Below are 20,823 nucleotides of genomic sequence, written 5' to 3' on the forward strand. Positions count from 1 at the left end.
CAAACTACCAGAAAGGACCTCATTCACAGACTGTGACTGGGGATGAGACAAGCAGGCATCCACTGTTAGTGCATTGGAGGAACAAGGTCTTGCCTAGTAAACAGGCAAGACGTGTATAACAGCTGCAAAAGTGTCTCTGCCACCCAGGAAGATACTATGGCGGCTAAAACTACTTTTTGAGCTGAACGCTATTATTAGCACCCTCTCTGCAAGAGGAGAGAAGAGGCTGTGCAGTGAGATGCTATTATTATATCATGCAACCAAGTCCACACATACTGGAGATAGCCATCCGTAATGGGAAGGCAATTTTCCTTACGGACTTTCTGGCTTTTTTTTTTTTTCTGTTCTTGTTAAAAATGTTTATATTACAGGCAGAACTTCTCAGAACTTAAACACAAGTATTCGCATATTCAGATCAAACTAGGGTATGCAATATGCAGAACTACTGGATAACACGACCATAGACAAAGTGCAACCTGGAGAAAATCACCAGGTGTTAAATGTTTTAAATTAACCTCTATTTAAAGCTTGATTTGCGAGAGATACCTAGAGTCCCAGTATTCAGAAACCAGCTCTGGAAGTGTCTAACTGAAAAATTCCTATCTACCTCTGTCCATAAAATGGAACTGATGATACTTACAGAAAATCTTAAAACTTGTAGTCACAAACATGCTATATAAATGCCAGCTATTATCATAAGCACATCTGAAGCTGGCTTGACGTCATTGTGAAGTAAATAGCAGATCACACATTACAAAAAAAAAACCTTCAGAAGGAAACATTCAACACTGCCAGGAAAAGAGACATGCTAGCCTCTTGCCACCTACAGGTGAAACGCTAAAATCCTCATGGTCCAGCAGCTAATTACATCTCAGACTCCAGTCTTTGGAGAGCAAATTGCCTCAGAACCAGAACTGACATTAAATACTAACAGCATTGGGATTCCAAACTTTGTGCAACCTATGGAATCTTTTCTGGTTTTATTTTAAAGTTGAAGCATTTAAAGTGTTTTGGTTATTTTTCTTTTTTTGTTTGGTTGTTTTTTCTTGAAGAATAGCTGAAAGATCTCCTTTTTCCTTTTTTTTTTTTCTTGTTTTCCCTAGTCCCACCACATGCTTCTGCTAATTACCATTGATTAGCAAACAGCTTACGTCATCCAAAAGGTAGGGAGAATTTAGTTTCAGACAATTATCAAGGGGCTGGCTGAGCTCACAATTGCTTAAAAGCTGAGATAAATTATTTAATCAATTAAAATACATGATTGGATGTCTGTAAGTATATTTAAAGCTAGCAAAGAAGCTTCTAGCTGTCATGGAGTAGAATCAAAAATTAGCTAGAGGAGAAAGTTTAGCAGAGGGGTTTTTGTGTATAATGTTTGGGGGTCTTTTTAAGCTGTTGGAGTTTGTTCTGTTCCAGTCTGCCATTAATTAAATGTAACTAAAAGCTAGTTTTGACTTACAGCAAAAGAATCTAGTAAAGAGTAGGATCTAAAATGCCTTTCCCTCCAAAGTGGTTAACTTTTCTAAAAGGCAAAGAGGTTGTTATTGCTAATGCTGTAATTGCAATATTGACAATAGGTGGGCAGCAACTTTTTTCTGTTTTTACATTTAGCTGTCCCTGTCATGTTGGGCAGAACCTTATCTATGGGCTGGCTTTCCTTGGAGTTCCTGCACTGATCCTTCTGATTGTTGGCTATGCCCTGAATAACCAAACTTGGAGGCTGGTTACAGGCAAAAGGTCTCCTCTTCAGGAAGATGCTACACCAAACCGGTTACTGCAGTGCAGACTGATCTGCTTCGTCTTGTGCAGCATCACTGGGAGAGCCCTGGTTGCTCCAGTAACATGGCTAGCAGTCACCCTGATAAATGGCTCATATTATGTCTGTGCCATGAGTGAGTATGTCTCTGTGAATTATTATGGAACTAATCCAAACATTACTGCTAGTGAACGCAGAAGGATATTGGCTACATTTCCATGCAGACAGTTAGTTCCTTCAGAATTGACTCGGGCAAGAGATGAAGTGATTCTCCTACTCCGATACCAGTCACAAGTGAGTAATTCATGTTTCTTCTGCTGCCTGTGAGTCTAATGATGAGAACTAGAGTTAATCCAGCAGGCAAAGTGTTAGGGTAAAACAGGATCTTCTACCTTGAGTGCTGAATCTCTGTGTGTTTTGAAGCCTGCTTTCTTCCTTTAAGTAGAGCTGAACTTCAGGTATATAAACTACTGTGACTGGTTGTCCTGTTTGTTACCTGCTACTGGAGGATATATTCTTCCTTATGTACTATCTCGAAAAGTGCCATCAAGTAAGACAAACAGAAGTTCAAGATCCAGGGAGGCTATGAAGTTTCTTCATTCAAGCATACAAAATGTGACTAAGGGGCCTAGGCTGTGAGAGCTCCACATGAACCAAATTAAAATCTTGTTTTTTGATCAAACATAATTCTAAAAGCTTACGTATTAGTAATAGTGGGAACATTAAGTTGTCATTTCAGAGAAAATTCATTTTAAACAGGCTGTAACTAATATGGGTTAGGCATTAGGTGGCTTCTCAAAATAATAGCTATGGAGGCAAAATCCTTAACAAATTATACAACAGAACTTCCTTAAACCTGACAGGAAGAAGCAACTTTACTACACAGCTACCTTCGGTAGGCAGGGACTGGGTTTAGCAACAGACCCCTACCAGGCTTACACCTTGTAACCTTATTAGTCAGAAAAAGCAAGTAAAGCTTATTTTACAGATTTTTCTGATGCTCAAAAGTTACCACTGAGCATTTTCAGCTGTAACAGCTTTTTTTCTTTTTCTTTGTAAGGTGGCTGGCTGGCTTCTGATTGCTGTGGTAGTCATCACTGTCTTCCTGTCTTACTGCTTGGCAAGCTGTTTCTCCCCACTCAGCTTTCTACATTTCAGATACTGGAGCAGCTATGTCCATAACGAGCAGGAGCTATTTGATGAAGCAACGGACCAGCACTCCAGGCTCTATGCCATGCAGCATGTAAAGAAGTTCTTTGGCTTTGTCCCAGGGAGTGAAAATGTAAAGGAAATCCGTATCCCATCTCTCAAAGAGTGGCAAGCCATTTCTGGACTGGCCTTTCTAAAACGTGTGGATAAGGAGCACTATGACTACAGCCTCCTTCATGACTGGGCACTCAAGGAATCTGTAGATAAAAAATACCTGAAGACTGATGAAGACCCTGTGATCAGAACATAGCCCTGAGGGTCCAGGCCCCCAGCAACACCTTGCAGAAAAGTAGGAATGTGTCTAGCGCCACATCAGACCTGAGCTGCTCTGGAACTTTCTGATGTCTTACTCCATTTATATATAAAGTCTGTGAGCAAGTACATCTTATTTATGTAGTTCTCTAGCACATGCTTATAAATGCCTTTTCTGATGGTGCCTGACTCTTGTGGGACATGTTGGTCTATGTGTATATTAGGGTGGGCTGTTTCAAGCTGCAGTTCTCTGCTTTGTAATACTTGTGCTAAAAGGATGAGTATACACTGTGAGAGAAAGTTATTCCCAAATGCTTTCTCTTTCCTCCCATCAAAAAATCTTTAAAAATTAATAGCTAGACTTTGATTGGATTCTATGAGTTGGTCTGATCTGTATAGAGCAAAAGCAGATAGCCAACTTTGTCTTGGTGAACCCTAGCAGAAACACCTCATTTCTTCTCTTCCGCATCTTTCTTGTATTATGTGAATAAAATATACTGAGCTAACTACAAGCTCAGTCTGTGGCTACATCAGCATGGAAGAAACATATAGGGAAACGTCAACATGGGCTGGGTCTAGATACAGTGAAGAGAGAAGTTTCAATTCTGGTAAGGATGTAAAATGCCCACTAAGGGGCACAGGATGGAGGGGTGCAACATGTAGCAGTTGTATGAACAAACCCTTTACATGTGAAAAATCAATTTCAAATGTATTCTGGATGAAACCAAGATGAAGATCAGTCTCCTGTTCCCTTTAGATAGGCTTCAAAATCTCTCAGCTGTTTTGTGCTTGCCTACTGTATAAATAGCCAATCAGAATGGGAAATTTCTGTGCAGTATGGTTTGCTTTGCCTGTGAAAAACTCAGAATTGCTGTACTATTGTGCCCATAAATATTTAGTGAAAGAGTGCTTAATGATGTTTTTGTGTTAATTCAGTGTGGTATCAGCTGATGTTACTATACCTCATCTCCTCTCTAACTTTCTGTGCAGATGTTTCAAAGGCTATGGGGGGAAAATGCATAGCATAGTTTGTCCTAATACTTCCTGTATTGCTTTGTTATGTATACATGTACATGTGTGTGCTGCAGAGCCATAGTCTAGATTATAGGATGCTATCTGCTGTCAATAAATGAGCCAAGAGTGCTGAAGGGGAAAACCACAATTATTTGGTACATTTTACTAGAAAATGCAAGAGCCAGAAGTTAAATTACAGATCTTGACAAATGTTTGGTCTTGAAGATTTAAACTTCTAAAGAAAAGAAAGCACTAAGCAAATGTAAATGACATCAGTACTAAACAACTGGAGAAGGATGCACACTTTATGTCACTAAACAAATTATTACAAATTCCCACATATTTATTTAATCTGAATCCTAAACTTTCAGGTATGTGGTGGGTTGACCCTGACTGAATGGCAGATGGCCACCACAGCTACTCGATCACTCCCCTCCTCAGCTGAATAGAGGAGGGAAAATATTAAAAAAGCCTTGTGGGTAGAGATAAGAACAGACAGTGATTATTCATTTGAGTGAAAATCATTCTTTTTACATCCATGGTAAAACTTTTCTGGAAACTCTGGGCTTGTAAAAGGCACCTGAGAGAAAAGTGCTGGCCATAAGCCAAGGAAACTGATGCACCTTCAAACTACTCTGTGTAGCAAGTACCCAGCAGGGTCCACTGTTTAACTTTCATAGAATGACTGGGGTTGGAAGGGACCTCAAAAGATCATCTAGTCCAACTCCACCTGCTAAAGCAGGTTCACCTGGAGCAGATCACAGAGGAATGCATCCAGGTGGGTTTTGAATGTCTCCAGAGAAGGAGACTCCACAGCCTCTCTGGGCAGCCTGTTCCAGTGCTCTGTCACCCTCAAAATAAAGAAGTTTCTCCTCATATTCAGATGGACCCTCCTGTGCTTCAGTCTGTGCCCATTGCCCCTCATTCTGTCTTTGAGCACCACTGAAAAGAGTCTGGTCCCATCCTCTTGACATCCACCCTTGAGATATTGATGAGATTGATGAGATCCCCTCTCGGCCTTCTCTTCTCCAGGGTGAACAGACCCAGCTCTCTCAGTCTCTCCTCGTAAGGTGCTCCAGACCCCTAATCATCTTTGTAGCCCACTGCAGGACTTCCTCCAGTAATTCCTTGCCCTTCTTAAACTGGGGAGCCCAGAACTGGACGCAGTACTCCAGATGCAGCCTCACCAGGGCAGGTCTTGAATTCATTCTTACAGGTAATGCCCAAGTATGGGACCTCCTAACATTGTTAGCCTTTATGACTCCTGTTCTGTACTTACATAATGACATTGCTTATGTGTTGGGACTTCTGAAATCGCTGTGAACATTTCCTGGAAAGTTAGTAAGTGCTTTTCAACTCCATGCTGTACCACCAACTAATTTTTCCAGTTGTACCAAATGAACTTCCAATTTTAGTCTGAAATGGCATTCAGCTGCCTCCACGGCACCATCATGCTATACCCTGAGCAAGTTTTGAATGTCCTTCAGTTTGCTGATCCCTATAAATTTTCAATGAAAGAATGACAGGCAATAAATATTGGCCTAACAGCAATGCACATTTTATAGTAAGTCTAAATCCTGCCTCTTCACGTGGGAGTCCACAGACCTTCAGAAATCCAAGCAGCAGCACCTGACTGCGTCACCTCTTCCAAACACTGCCATTCCCAGCATGGGTGGGGAAGCCAGAGCAGGTGTGGTGCAGATGATGACAGCAGGACTTTTCTCACACATCAGGTACACACCAAGTACCTTCTGCCCACAGGGCTGAACATGAAGCAGCAGCAGCACTAGAATTAACTGACTAGAGGGCACTGCACTTGATCACTCTTTATGAAGGCAATCAAAAATCAAACATGGAATCATAGAATGTCCTGAGTCGGAAGGGAGCCCCACAGATCATTGAGTTCAACTCTTGTCCCTGCACAGCACAACCCTACAGTTCACACCATGTGTCTGAGGATGTTGTCCAGTCTCTTCTTGAACACTGTCAGCCTTGGGGCTGTGACACCTCCCTGGGGAGCCTGTTCCAGTGCTCCACCGCCCTCTGGGTGAAGAACCTTTTCCTGATGTCCAACCTAAACCTCCCTTGGCACATCTTCCTGCCACTCCCTCGGGTTCTGTCGTCAGGCGAATTACCTGTACCTCACCCCCGCTGTTTTCCCCAGGGCCGCGGACCCCGCACGCCAGCACCGCCGCCACGCGCCTCAACTGACGAGGCGCGAGAAAGCGCCCGCGCGAGCCCTCCAGTCCACGCCGCACAACCGTCCTCCCCTCCAGCCCAAAAGCATCCACCGCCGATCTAGAGCGCTAGGCATGTCTAGCTGATGCCGGAGGGAGGCGCGCATGCGCGGGCCGGCGGGGGTCGCTTCGCGGTTCGGGCGGCCCATGGCCGGCGGCGGGCGACGATGACCGACTACAGCGAGGAGCAGCGCAACGAGCTGGAGGCGCTCGAGTCCATCTACCCGGACTCGTTCACGGGTGAGGCGCAGCGGGACACGGCCGCGGGGAGCCGGTGCGAGGGAGTGGCGAGAGGCCCCGCAGGGCGGCAGCCGCCCCCCGCACCGTGCCGGCCCGTGCGCCTCCGGACAGCTACTCGCTGTGAGCTGCGCGGGGTGGATGTTGTTCTTGATTCTCTCCAGGAGGGCAGACCGAGCGCTCCTGGAGCTTCTGGCCGAGCGCTCCTGGAGCTTCTGGCCGAGCGCTCCTGGAGCTTCTGGCCGAGCGCTCCTGGAGCTTCTGGCCGAGCGCTCCTGGAGCTTCTGGCCGAGCGCTCCTGGAGCTTCTGGCCGAGCGCTCCTGGAGCTTCTGGCCGAGCGCTCCTGGAGCTTCTGGCCGAGCGCCTGTGGGCCGGGGCCGCTGCGTGGCGGTGCCGCCGCGGGACAGCCCCCGGCGTGGGCCCCGCTCCGGAGTCGCGGCCCGGGGTGGGTCTGCGGGAAGGAGGCTCTTGGGAGAGACCTTTCAAAAGGTGCGGCCCTGGGTGCGAGTTGAGGAATCGGCTTGTGTGTGGGACAGTTTTCCTTTTTGGTAGCAGCTTCTCACAGCCGTGAAGCACGGCGTGGTTTGGAGTACTTAGAGGGGCTGGTGTTTCTGTAAGCGCATTGCTGGTGTCTGCCCTATCCCACTGCAGGCCTATGGTGGAGCAAACGCAAGCTTTAATTCACAGGTGCAGTATGTTATCTTGCTGAAACTTTCATATGATGCACATGTTGATTTGTCAGAACTTCGTGGTTTCCTAATTACTATCAAATAACTAAGAGTATCTTCCTCACTAGCTAATCCAACGTGATTTATGGTGCTTGGTATCCAGGTAATTTTAACCATGAAAAAACTTTGCATTTTCTTTTTTCCTCCTGCACAGTGTCTACTCTGTCCAAAGTCTCACAGTATCTTACTTCACGGTAACTTTATCATACAGACATTTGTCCATCACATTTGGACATTGCTTTAATCTGAAAATCTTTTAGGTTCTTCAGCTTTACGTTAAAGGTATATTAATTGATCTCTGGTAGCTGGGGATGCTGAATCACTGATATGGAAGTGTTATACTTTTATATAGACTCTCCTCTGATGCTTACTCTGAGTTACTGTTCCTTCCTGTAATGCTCTTATGCCCAAGAGAAGAGGGAGGAAAAAAGACAGTAGTAGTAGTAGTACATTAGCAATTAGGCAAAATTAAATTAATACTGTGAGAGCGTCTGTACTGGATTGGACATAGGTTATAACAGTGATACAGAGCAGTCCTTATTTGAGATTATGGTCTGCAACCCACCGCTGTGGCAGTAAGATTTCTAGTCTGTGGAACTTTAGAACACAGGGCCTGCACATGTGTTCGCATTTTGTTTTAGAAGCATTTGTTATGTTAAGCTGTCCTAAATATAGAAATAGGGGGAGACATACTGTAAAAACAGTCCAGGGTGAAGAGTGTACTGGTGGCTCATTGCACATACCTAGCACAGTAAAGCAAATTAGCTTTGGAAACTTTCTGCATGCATTCAGTGTGGTAACGTAAGTTGTTTGATAGTAGGTAGGTTTGCACTTTTTTGGAAATTTGTTAATTGAAAAGTTCTTATGATAGGGTAAAAAGGCCCTTAATGCTGTATCAAGAGCTTCCTTGCGTCGTTGGTCCTTGAGAAGTTCGGTTTTAGTGAATGAAGAAGTAGTTGTCTGATTTAAGAAGTCTGTCTTTTTTTTTTTTCTCTGAACAGTATTGTCAGAAAAGCCAACAACTTTCACAATCACTGTGACATCTGAAGCAGGAGAAAATGATGAAAGTAAGTTGCTCATGTCTTAAACATATAGGATGAGTTTCTGTGTAAGCCTAATTCTGTCATCAGCAACTAGGTATACCTCCACTAAGTTCTCCTAGGGACTTAAACATTCCTCAGAAAATATAATTTGGGTATTCTGGTCATCTGTGTTTCGTTTACAGAAATATTGCATTCTCTCACTAGGGCTAATTTCTGACACACTGTATCTCAAGTGCTTTGCAGTGTAGCCTCAAAGAGAATGGGTTGTCATCATCCCCATAGGAGCTTACAGCCAGATTGTGAGGTGGTTTTTTTCTAGCAACTGTATGTATAGCAGCCACATTGGGAGAGTCTGTGTGTTGCAAATATGTAGCCCTTAAGGAACAGTTCCAGAAGAAAGAGCTGGGGTACCCAAGTCTCTTTGTATTTGTTGGGCATCAATAGTTGTGTGGGCTTGTTGTAAGCAAGCCTCACTCTAAGAAAGTTTGACAGCTGCTGTTCTGGGTTACTGTATCAGAAGGATGGAACTGCTACTGTCTCCTTCACTTTTAAAGGAGCAGGTCCTGCCTAGAGCAAGTGTCTGTGCTGAAGAAACTACAGGGATGCCAGAACTGTGAGCCTGGAACTGAAGGAAGAGTTCTCCCTGCTATTGTGGCAGGATGCATGAAGGGAATTTGATTCTATTTTGCCTTGTTTTCATGTTATCGTAGCGCTGGGTGGCTTCAGATTGAGTGCATTCTCCTCAGGCAATTCTTCTCTTTCCTTATTATTTGCTTGTTGTGGACATTATGTCCTTGTCATATGATTTTTATGGAGCCCTGGTACCCAACGCAGAGGTTGATACTCCAGAAATTTAAGCCATTAATATGTTGAGATTCTCTCTAGATATGTTGTTAGGACTCTTCCTCATTTTCTTCAGCTTTTAGTGGGATATGAGGGAAAAGAGAGTGCTGCTTCTGTGGTAAGGTGAGTGCTAGAGTTTTCCAGTCTTTCTAAAAACCCTTCAGACATTAATATCCTATAATAGTTTATGTAAGGGTAAACTTAATAATCTTAATTCCTCAAAACTTGCATTGTATTTAAATCTGTTCGTATAGTTTTAGCATCTGTGTCAGATGACTGTTCCTTTAAGCCAAGAATATTTTATATTTTAAAATCTTTAGGACACTGGTGTAGTAAAAAAATATACAGTCAGAGTTTATGTATAAAGTTATCACCATAAGAATATGTGGGTTTTTTTATCTTGTAGCTGTCCAAACAACCCTTAAATTTACCTATAGAGAAAAATATCCTGATGAAGCTCCACTGTATGAAGTTGTCTCACAGGAGAATCTTGATGAAAATGATGTCACAGACATAATAAAACTACTAGAACAACAGGTAAGGAAAATCAGATATCTCAAATCAGCTTGATATCACTTCACACTTTAGGCAGAATTTCTTTCTCAACTTGGTTGTTTTCTGATGTATGTGCTACTGATTCAAAACATATTCCATACCTTAGGGACTAGTGTCGAGGTTTCATGAATGACCTTATTGATGTAAATTATTATAATTAGGTAAAAATATAGGGCTAATTCAGTGTGCACTGGTACAGTAATGAAATTGAAGTGTTCTAGGGCTTCCCTTCTTTTGTAGTTCTAGTTTATGATTAATTTGTTTAACTATATGTAATGTTTGTGGAAATAAGCCACTCTTGTTTGGAAAGATTTAAAAATGGTACATTGATTCTTTTTAATAATACAACTATTTGGAGGGGAAATACCTCTTCAGTCTTTGGGATCAGTGAGGGTGCATTGGAAAGGAATGAGAAGGAAACACTTCAGTTTACTTCATATAACCTTTCTTCCATCAACTGATGCTTTTTGTTTTTTTCCTGGGAAACCGTCCCATTTCAAAGGATTATGCGTTAATGGGATTAAGGAGTAAACTATTTCAGGAGAAGGGAGCTTTTAAGTGACTGTTGTCTCTTAAGATTTATGATATTCACATCTTGGAGTTGCATTCATACTAAAGGTTTTATTTTATTAATTAATAAGCCTTCCAAATATCTATAATATGTAGATAACCTGAAAGCAAGTGTTCATCATTGGTGTTCTGCTGCACGCCCATTTGGGGGTAACTTTAGCTGGATTAACTGACCAATTGATTTGAATTATCCAACGAGCCTTTGAGACTGGTGCAGAGTGCCTCAGCTGTGTTCGCTACATTTGCACAGCACCCTGCTCTCTAAACATACCTTTTGCATTCAGCTGCTGAGGGTTTGAGGTTCTTTTTCTGTTTGAAGTTGATTTCTTTGTCTTGTAGGCAGAAGAAAATTTAGGAATGGTTATGATCTTCACTCTAGTCTCAGCAGTACAGGAGAAACTAAATGAAATAGTGGATCAAATAAAAACAAGAAGAGAAGAGGAAAAGAAACAGAAAGAAAGAGAAGCAGAAGAAGAAGAGAAAGTATGTACAATAATTATTTCAACTAAAAATTTCCTGCTTTTTTTAAATGCGTGGGTTTGATGTGGGAGCAATTCTCGGTTGCAGTAGGAGAGGAATATCTATCCCAAAGTTTATATAATTAAAACTTAAGGACTAGAAGATTCTTTAGTGCACTTAAGTGATTTCACCCTCCCCGCCACTTTTCTAAAGTAGTCTTTTCAGAGGCGCGTTCCATGTTCGCACTCCTTTCTAGTATTACTTCCTAAGGCAGCACAGGGATTTTTCCCAAATTAAATCCGAGTTGATGTAACCAGTCATTTGCTTGAAGCAGTAAGAAGGAATGGGGAGGAAAAAAGGGTAGAACATGATGTGCTGCACAGAGGCTGCATGGTCTGAGGAAGCCTCTCTAGGTAGTCCGAGTGGGTAGGTTGGAAGCAGTTGGATCAGTCTTGAAGGCTGGTTTGTCCTCCCTGGATGTGCCCTTTCTACCAGCCACTGTGAAACAGTTTTTCCATTCATGAAATGTGCTGTGAGAAGTCCAACTACTGAATCTTCACTTACTTGCTTGGAAACAGCTAGAGGGTGGTGAGACTTAGAGGGTTCAGTATTTCTGAAAATGGCAGAAAAATATCTGGAAAAAAAATAATCCTTTTTTCTGTCTCAACAAGATAGAAGGGTTAATTTATTTTATTGGAAGGTATTTCAGTGTAGATTGCACTTAGAGTTCATAAATTCTGCCAGCTTATGGATAACCTGTAGTAGTGGTGTGTTGCTAACTATTGTACTGTAGGCCCAAACGTAGTACATGGGGTTTTTCCATAAGAATTTCCACCTCAGTACAGCTCTCTGAAGGGAGAGTCCCATGACAAAAAACAGAAACAAATGTGTTGTGTGTATTCTCAGGGTTAATTTCCCAGAATACTTGACAGCTGACAGTGCTTCTGGAATGATGTAATTTAAATAGTTAAAAGAATGCTCATCTTCACCTGTAGCTTTGTGAGTTGTGTTTGCAGCTTTTTTTTCTGTTCTTTCAGCAACGTTTTCATGGCACTCCTGTTACTATTGAAAATTTCCTAAACTGGAAAGCAAAGTTTGATGCAGAACTTCTAGAAATAAAAAGGAAAAAAATGAAAGAAGAAGAACAAGCAGGCAAAAATAAATTAAGTGGTAAGATTTAAAACTGGTCCTGAAGTTTTTGCAGTGTTATTGGACTCTACTGACAAGCTTAAGTGTGATTTTTACACTGAAGGATGATGGTAGTAAAAGAACTCTTAACGCAGTATTTGATTATTGTCCTCCATGTCACATGAAGTGTGAATGCTGATTTTGGGCTAAATATGAAGCTCATCGATTCAGGATTTCTGCCGAAGTCATTAAGGTTCCCAAACTGTGTGTTTAAGCTTCTTCAGTTTTATGCCAGACAGTATGCCTCTTAGAGCTACTACTAAAGCATTGTTCTGGCAGAAATAGTTGGGGTTTGTTAACCAACAGGAAGAATCTACATCAGACAGTTTATTGATTTGTCCTTTATTGCAGTGGATCACAGTGAGTTCAGGTTATTCAGGCACATGTAGAAATTTGCTATGCTGTTGCTGGACTGAAGCAACACAGAGGCTGGCTACTGCTAACAATAAGCCTATGATGCCTAGTGAGAATGGCTATGATATTTGAGGTAAGAGCTTGTCATAGTAGTGTTTTGGGTTTTTTGTTTTGCAGATCACTGTTTGTCCAGCAGAAAGCAAATGCTCTATCAAGTGGACAAAGTGTGGAGGAAATAACTTTTCTTTTTAATTAAATCTTGGGCATCTTCTTTGTACTCTCCACAGCTTGAACTGGTTCTCCTGTGATATTAGATCTACTTCGTAACCTGATTACTTAAGAAAACATGACCAATGTGATTGTGCTGTATCACTGTTATCTTTTCTCCTCCCTTCTGAAGGCTTTTGAAAATTTCAGCTAGTTTGGATGAAATTTGAGAGAGATAGAAATGTTAATGGTAGTAAGTTTCATGAAAAGCTGTAAAGACTATGGAACATGCTTGATTTCTCTCTGAAGGGAATGCATTTGGGAATCTACAAAGATAGTAGAGATTAGGCTTCTTCTAGATTTCCTGTTCTTAGAATTATTTTTAGCATGTTGTGTCTCTTTTCCTCTAAACATAGAATCATAGAATCATTTTGGTTGGAAGACGCTCTCAGGATCATCAAGTCCAACCATAACCTAGCTCTAGCACTAAACCATGTCCCTAAGAACCTTGTCTAAACACTTTTTAAACACCTCCAGGGATGGTGACTCAATCACTTCCCTGGGCAGCCTGTTCCAGTGCCTGACAACCCTTTCCATGAAGAATTTTTTCCTAATATCCAATCTAAACCTCCCCTGGTGCAACTTAGAAGTTCCCCTTTACAAAACTGAAACCAAGCCTATTCTCAAATGTCACAAGTGTAACCTCAGTAGAAGTTAAAGTTGTCTTAAGAGTTTTACCACAAACACCAACCAGTCTTGTTGGCAGAAGCTTGCACAAGTAATGCAAATACAAATAGAAGATGGGTAGTTTACGTGGAAAAATTCCTGAGCTTTTCTCCCCCTACTTGCCAATTAGAAGGGCTCCACTTTGCCTTGTGTGATGTTTCCTTCACAGGTGTTTATGTGTGTAGGAGCCTGTGATTTGTGTGTAGATCCAAGTTGCTTTTCAAATGGGGAGGATATATGGAAAAAGGTGGGGGAGGCAGCTCATTTCCTTTCCAGTTCCCACAGAGGATTCCTGGTGGAATGCATGAGGACTAAAGCAATAAGGACTGATCAAAAACTATGGGGCAGTACAGTGTAAATTTTCCCACCCCACAATATTAAAGCCATAGTAACATTAAAGTGACTATAAGAGACAGTGGCCACTATCACATCTAAGAGGAGGAACTTACAGAAGCGAGCAGCTTAAAGAAAAAAGACTCATCAATTTGGTGAATTTGGAAAGCCTGAAATATATGTGACGAAATATATGTCGCCTTAGGTTGATAGTTATTTCAGAATTCTACTGGCTTATACATTTTTATTTTTTTTTATTTTTTTTTTTTTTATTTCTAGGTAAACAGCTGTTTGAAATGGATCACAACCTTGACACCTCTGACATCCAGTTCTTGGAGGAAGGTAAATTCTGTTTGTTTCCACAATTCAAAGACAGTGGTTTAGAATAGGTCAAAATTCTGAAGCAAAATTTGTGTTGTATTTGTGACTTCATATCTTACATCAGTATCACTTTTATGTTGGAAGAACTTTCTAAGAGGGACTGTTTTTTAGATTGAACAGTGATTTTAACTTCTTTCAAAAACAAACAAAACATTTTCAAGATGCTAAAGTGTATTTCTTTGCAGTTTTGAGCTCGAGTTGATCTTATCTCTATTCAAGTGTTTGGACTGGAAGCAAAACCAAAATCAAGCAAAGCAAAACAAAAACAAACAAAACTCCTGCAACCAGACCCTGCTTTTTCCTTTTTTTCTAGTAGCCAGCCTTCTTACCCAAAATTTCAAGCAAAGATCTCAAAGTTCTCTCTTCTCTCTGAACCTCAACACCAGTCGTAAATCTTGCAGATCAAACTAAATGCTGTTTGCTACTGTGCAGCCCAGTTTGTGTTTGTGGTTTTGTGCAGTTTTGCCTGTTATCTTACCAAAAATATCTGACCTGGTGCCAGCTGAACATTGTGTAAGCCTGTGCCAAAAGATGTTAAACTTAGAAAATCTGTTGGAGATAAATCAAATAAATCTACTCACAGTCACATATGTATTTAATTTTCTGTACTGCCTTTTAGTATCCTAGTTTAAAAGACTGATTTTAGATTTAAGACAATTCTTTAATGTAGCTGCATTATCTACTGGTATTGCAAAACACACACAGAAGGGAGTCAAGAATTTTCTCTGCAAGTAACAATTAAAAAAAAAGTTATTTATGAACATCAGTGAGTATAAACTTGAAATGGCATTAATGGGGGAGCTGAGTCTCAGTTAGACGGCATAATTTAACCTTGTCTTCCTCCAAAATGCCTAAAGTAAAGATGAGGTGTTGATGGAAGGTTTGGTTGTATCAAGGGAGGAACAGAACTCTCTATTTAGGCTTGGTACCCAAATGATTTGTGATGAATGTATTTTTAATCCCGTTGCTATCTCTGATTAGGAAATCCTGGTTTTATCGCTGTTTGCATTCTTCATGAATGCAACAGGTTACTAACTGCGATTTTAATATTACAATACCGTGTAATAAGTGATACAAACTTTCACTGCTTAAACAGGATAATGTCTTTTAGATGGAAAGTAGTTATAAAGACTCGTTCAAATAGAGTGAAACAACAGAACTTTATTCAGTAGCCGGAAGATGTCGCTGTTGATACACACAAAGTCACGATAGCTCGCGAGCCTTTAAATCCTTTATCCTTAGGTCAGCAGCATCTCTTTCATAAGAAAAAGTGAATGCATGCGAATCTTCATATTTTAAAATTGAAATATGAAAGCAAATGTATGTATGTACGCATATAAAAGGTCTGTAAGGGTTTTTTTTATGAACTCGCTGTGTTTCTGTGACTATGATAGTTGTGACTATTCCAGCCGTGAGGTCCTGAGCTCTTACTTTCTCCCAGATCCTGTCAAAGTATCTCTGCTTCTCGGAACTATAAATGTTAATTTCATTCTCCCAGTAGAATGAAGTCCTGTGTGACATCTTTCATGACTGAGTTTTGGTATAAGGAAAAAAAGCTTCACTTCAGCTGTAAAAAGATAAAATACGGCATTTCCTTTTCCATATTGATTTGATTTATAAAAAAAAAAAGTAACTTAACAGCTACCTAGATCGAAGAATGCCTATGAAAGTGTGTTGTGTATCTTATTGTTCAGATCCTGTTTTCCTACTTGCATAAAAATAAAGTATTTTAAATATTTTTTCTGTTCTTTGCAGCTGGAAACAGTGTGGAGGTTGATGAATCTTTATTCCAAGAAATGGATGATTTAGAGTTGGAAGATGAAGAGGATGACCCTGACTACAACCCTGTTAATTTAGATAGTGATTAGACTCTTTTGAACTGTTTCTGTCATCAGCATGGACATATGTGAGGAGAGATGAGCAGGCAGGAAATCCACAGCATCTGTGGTTTTAGTAATGTGTATTGTGGGGGTTTTTTCCTTTTTCTTTTTTTCCAAAGAAAAAAGACAAAATATTTTAAATCAAGGAGAGTGATATTCTGATGACTTTCTTAGTAAATAAATTTACTATAATATTTCAAATGAAAAATCTGAGGAATATTGATCTGTCTGAAAATGCTATCCTATTTTCACTTATTTTTCCTTCTCACTTCTGTAATTGCCCTTTGAGGAGATGTGACAATGAACGAGATGGAAAGATGCTATAGCAAGCACTAAACACACCTGCATCTGGTGGCTGAGCAGCTGTTCTTCTATTTTCCACTTGGGATATACATGGGCAGCTTTGGTGAATAAAAGGGATGACATACTATGCAGTTATATATATATATATATATTTTTTTTTTTTTTTTAATTTTTTTTTTTCCGTGGAATTTTCTAACACTTCAAGTCAGTTCTGGTGCCCCAACCTATCAGCTGTAGATAGACTGCACTAGTCACCTTTTATCAAGGCACAGCCTTATTAAAGTTTAATGAAAACCATTTTAATACTACTGAAGTAAAATCTTTTGCTGTAGTTGAGAATGGTAGTTTCAAAATTACTAGTTCAAGTCTGTAGGAAAAAATCAGAATGAGAAAGTCTTCTGAAAAGGTTTGGTTGGTTGTTCAGAGAGGGTTGTTGGTGTTTGTTTTGTGTTTGTTTGTTTGTTTTTTTTAACTTGTGCAACAATTAACTTCCATGAGGGGCAGAAATAAAAATAATAATAATTAAAAAAAAAAACTAGGAAATTTAATTTGCCTTTGGGAACAAACTATGTGAAAATACTGTCAATGGAGTTCAGGTTACAGTACCAGGATTTATAGAGTGCTTATAGGTTTGAATGCAATGGGTGTTGTTTTAGAAGCATCTTGCTGGCAGCCTAGAAAGGTCAGCACAATGTACAGTAAAGCTACACATCAGCTAGTGGATGTTAACCATCCCACAGAATTGCATATGAAGCTAGCAGCTTGATGTTAGACGATTCCTCCCTTCCCACCTCCAAAAAAACGCCAAAACACCACAAGAACTGTGGTGGTTGAACATACTGTGTTTGAGGCTGCATCAGCTGGAAGGGTGAGGGTATAGACAAAGGTTTCAAATGAGAGCTCTCCAACTAGAGAACCACCAGGCACCTTGATGATTAAACACTGTGTGCTGAATTTTAAAATACTGTTAGTAGACTGCCTTAACTGTGCCAGCTTCAACCTCTGAAGAGGGCTGCACTGAAGTATCACAGTGCTTAGAGGAATAATAAATTTATGAACTTTAACATTTGGAAATTCCATATTCAAAATGAGAAACTTAATTCTGAAAATAATAACGTATAAGATTCTCTGCTCATACCACTCGAGAACATCTGTTTAGGATGATCTCCTTTAACATGCTTCAGTAGTCTTTTTGTATTCAAGCTGAACAAATTTCTAGTAGATAGAAATAAATGTTCAAGTACCCTATAAATACTTTTATAAATTAACCACGTGCCTTTGTTCCTACTGTCCTCTATTTGATCTTTTTAATTTTGGCTAAGAACTCTTGACAAGCATCTAGGTTTCACTGATAATGTTATGTTTCAAAGCAATAAGCAGGATCTGTGTTCCAGCAGTTACCAAATATATTAAGAAATTGTGAGCTAATGTGATATTAAGTCTGACTTTTCCAAAGATATGGTTGGATTGAAAGCTTCACAGTGACTACATCCAGCTTCCTGTGTAATTGCTGGGATGCTTTAAAATGCTCTTCAGCACTGAACTTAATTTGCTTCTGGTATGTCTCGATTCAGCTGCATTTAAAAAGAAAGATGACTCCTAAGACTTTCAATTTTCAGCTATGTATGTTTAAAACTGGCATTTTTTTCAAAAGAGGAGCAAGTTCTCTTTAAATCTAGACTGAATCCAAGAATGCTGTGTAGTCCATGCAAAATGTTGTAATCTGAGAAAATTTTCCAAGTGGGTCACTTGTAAGAATCAGCTATGTATGAAAAAAGTTTCTCAATGATATTTCTAGATCAATGAGATTTTTTTTTTGGTCTGTTTTCACGCTAATGTATTTATTAGTTTTCATGCAAAGGATCTATAGCTTAAAAATGTTAAAACAATGTCAAACAAGTTAAAATGTGAAAATGTATTTTTACTCTAACATCTTATATCTCAAAGCAGAAGAAATAATAAGGGTTGAAGTGACAAAAAGTTGTATAAAGTCTGTTCCTCCAAGTCTGTGGAACAGATTTCAGTGACTCAGTCTGAGCTTCAGCTTCATTTACCTTTGTTAGTAATTAACATCTGTGAAATAAAAGGGAATTTGACTGAGAGTAAGCTTGGCTATGTTTATGTCCTGGAGTTTGCTGAAATGGACTGAATAAAGGGGATTTTTTGTGGAAGAAGTTTAAGTGATATATTTGAAGTTTACATATGCACTTTGGATTAGATTGAAGTCTAATTCATAGTAATCTAATAAAGTTCTACCAATAAACATTGATGGAATTTTCATAATTCAAGATCACGGTGCCTACAACCTTGGTTGCATCTTGCTTTTAACTCTCGAAGTTGAAAGTGTACACTGTAAAGCATGTAGGGAGATTATTATGAGTTGCAACACTGCACTATGATCAGAGCTAATTTAGTTTTGATCATGCTGAACTTTTTGAATAATTGGTGCCTGAGCTCTATTAAAATTCGTAGGATGATTCCCGTTCTGTCAAGATGCTGTAGGAGTACAATCTTGAGCATGCTGCATAGCCTAGCATTTTGCATCCAAATTACGATCTCCTGTAAAGCAAACAAAACTTAAGGGTGTTTTTTTGTTTTGTTTTTCCTCCTGTCCTTTCCTATTTTGGACAAAAATGGGGAGCTTGAATTACATTTCCTCTGGGGAGAATCAACTTCAGTCTTTCTCTTAGGAGACTTACAACCATCAGGCTACCTCCAGTTTTTAAACTCTGTGGTTGTGAGATAAATTCAAAACTTGTTGGACCAGACAGCAGACTGTGCCTGTATCCAAGATGCTGATACTCTGGATCCTGAGAGAATAAACTGTCATGTGAGTGCTCTCTCTCGTGGTGCAGAATCTGACAGGGCCTGAAATACTACTCTTTTTTTTAATCAGCCCTTCAATGCTTTGCAACTTGGCTCAGAGTGGGGATCAAGGAGGCTTTTCAGGTTCAGTTCTTTGATGTAATTGTGTATATTGCTGTGAACTCAATTTTACTTTCTGCACTGCACATTCATGATATCTGCAACTGATAGAGTGAGCTGATCCCATTGGGCTGTGGCATGCAGTGTACTGTCAGGTTTATCGGGCTTTTATTACTATGCTGGGGCTTCCTGCCATTAGAAAAAGAGTAAAGATCAAGGCTCTACTTGTAATCAGGAGTTCTGTTTGTACCTAATGTCGAACTCAGCAACACGTCTGCGTCAGGCTTCTGACATTGAGCTAGTTTTACCTGTTCTGTGGCCAGGGTAAATACACATGGGTGGAAAAGGTCACCGGACCTCTTGTTGGAAGTTCAGACTCAGAGGTCAGGGGATGTCACATAAGGTTTTTTTTTAAAAACTTATTTTCATGGTATCAGTGGTGCAGAGTTTCAAAAGGAAAGATGATCTAACTGTACAGTTGAAGGACATGGAAGTATTCCTCTTGTAGGCTAATTATATGGGGTCATTTTTGCCTAACAGAAGCAGTGAGCTATGTGTTGCAGGAAGTAATTCTGTCCAGGAAAAAAGCTGGTAAAATATATTAGAAGGCTAAAATGGGTGGATTGAAAATGAGAAGGAAGAGCTGATCCCTTGGGACCAGTGAAAGAAGCAAACAAGCAACAAAAAGCTATTATAAGAACTGGAAGTATGTTTGACATTTTTTGGAACAATTTATGGGAAAGACAAGGTTAGATGCTCTTTATCAAGTCAAGATTATTATTTGGACTGTTTTTAAAATTAGAACTTGTATCCTGCTGTGCCTGATTGTTAGGATATTGATTCAATAGCAATCAAAAGCAGCCACCATAGTTTGGTCAAGTAGACAACAGCAGGAGGCAGGGATGTGGGTCCAAAACTTGCTTTCCCCACCAGGGAAGTGTGATTGGTGTCTGAAAAAGAAATTGAAACAAAATGTTTCCTTCTCAGATCATGTCCTTTCCCCCTGCCATTCTGACTGAGGCTGTGCTGAAAGGAACAGAAGATTACTGAAGGGGAAAAAGCTGCTAGAGATGTATGAGAGACTTAACAGTGTGTACATGGAGAGGAGAAACTACAGCTCTAATTTGTGAGTAGTTTCAATGGCTAGAGTTGAGAAATACGCAGGAGTTGGACCTCCCTCTGTAAGCAACGTGAAAGTCACCACTGTCTACAAAGATGAATATATGATAGACCAGATTCATGTCAAGAGTAGAGTTGTTGAATCTGCAAATATTTTTAAGCTGTTGATAAGAAAAAAATCTTGAGATATGTCTCTCTATTTGTCTTCTCAGGGGAAGCCCCTGGGCAAGCTGCTGTGTGGAGCTGAATCATGGGCAAGTTAAACCATGATAGGGAGTCAATGAATAAATGAGGAAGGACATCATCATAGATGGTAGTTTTTCACATCAGTAGTTCTAGTAGATCATCAGGTGTGGTAGAGTGGATGTTCACTTAAAAACTGCTGTAGCTATGGCTTGTGTTTTTTTCCTCTGTATTTCATGTAGTGAAGTGTCAGACATGACCTCAAGAACCATGACAGACAACGCAATGAAGTGTTTCAGTCAATAAGCAACACAAGAGAA

The 20,823-nt window shown here is 40.1% G+C and overlaps 2 protein-coding genes across 3 annotated transcripts; both read left to right on the forward strand.

The window, feature by feature from the left end:
- Positions 1–1,321: 1,321 nt before the first annotated feature.
- CALHM4 (calcium homeostasis modulator family member 4) lies at positions 1,322–4,154 on the forward strand. Its single transcript, XM_005507485.3, has 2 exons — positions 1,322–2,050; positions 2,817–4,154. Exons 1-2 carry the CDS (start codon positions 1,493–1,495, stop codon positions 3,213–3,215), a joined length of 957 nt encoding a protein of 318 aa, XP_005507542.1. The 5' UTR covers positions 1,322–1,492; the 3' UTR covers positions 3,216–4,154.
- A 2,341-nt stretch (positions 4,155–6,495) lies between these two features.
- Positions 6,496–18,450, forward strand: RWDD1 (RWD domain containing 1). 2 transcript variants are annotated; one of them, XM_005507453.3, is made up of 7 exons: positions 6,496–6,708; positions 8,436–8,501; positions 9,727–9,857; positions 10,785–10,928; positions 11,942–12,074; positions 13,992–14,054; positions 15,849–18,450. In XM_005507453.3, the coding sequence occupies exons 1-7, from the start codon at positions 6,555–6,557 to the stop codon at positions 15,959–15,961; spliced, it is 804 nt and encodes a 267-aa protein (XP_005507510.1). In that variant the 5' UTR covers positions 6,496–6,554; the 3' UTR covers positions 15,962–18,450. The 2 variants fall into 2 exon arrangements, with proteins under 2 accessions (XP_005507510.1, XP_064912795.1); XM_065056723.1 differs by lacking the exon at positions 6,496–6,708 and adding an exon at positions 7,177–7,195.
- Positions 18,451–20,823: the final 2,373 nt, after the last annotated feature.

Source organism: Columba livia, chromosome 3 (assembly GCF_036013475.1).
Source record: "Columba livia isolate bColLiv1 breed racing homer chromosome 3, bColLiv1.pat.W.v2, whole genome shotgun sequence".
NCBI lineage: Eukaryota > Metazoa > Chordata > Aves > Columbiformes > Columbidae > Columba > Columba livia.

Bases quoted from the DNA above. Each gene is read 5' to 3' on its own strand.
- CALHM4 (XM_005507485.3), top strand. From the start codon at position 1,493: ATGCCTTTCCCTCCAAAGTGGTTAACTTTTCTAAAAGGCAAAGAGGTT. The intron at 2,051-2,816 runs GTGAGTAATTCA...TTTCTTTGTAAG, and splicing joins TACTCCGATACCAGTCACAA to GTGGCTGGCTGGCTTCTGAT.
- RWDD1 (XM_005507453.3), top strand. From the start codon at position 6,555: ATGCCGGAGGGAGGCGCGCATGCGCGGGCCGGCGGGGGTCGCTTCGCG. The intron at 6,709-8,435 runs GTGAGGCGCAGC...TTCTCTGAACAG, and splicing joins CTACCCGGACTCGTTCACGG to TATTGTCAGAAAAGCCAACA. The intron at 10,929-11,941 runs GTATGTACAATA...CTGTTCTTTCAG, and splicing joins AAGCAGAAGAAGAAGAGAAA to CAACGTTTTCATGGCACTCC.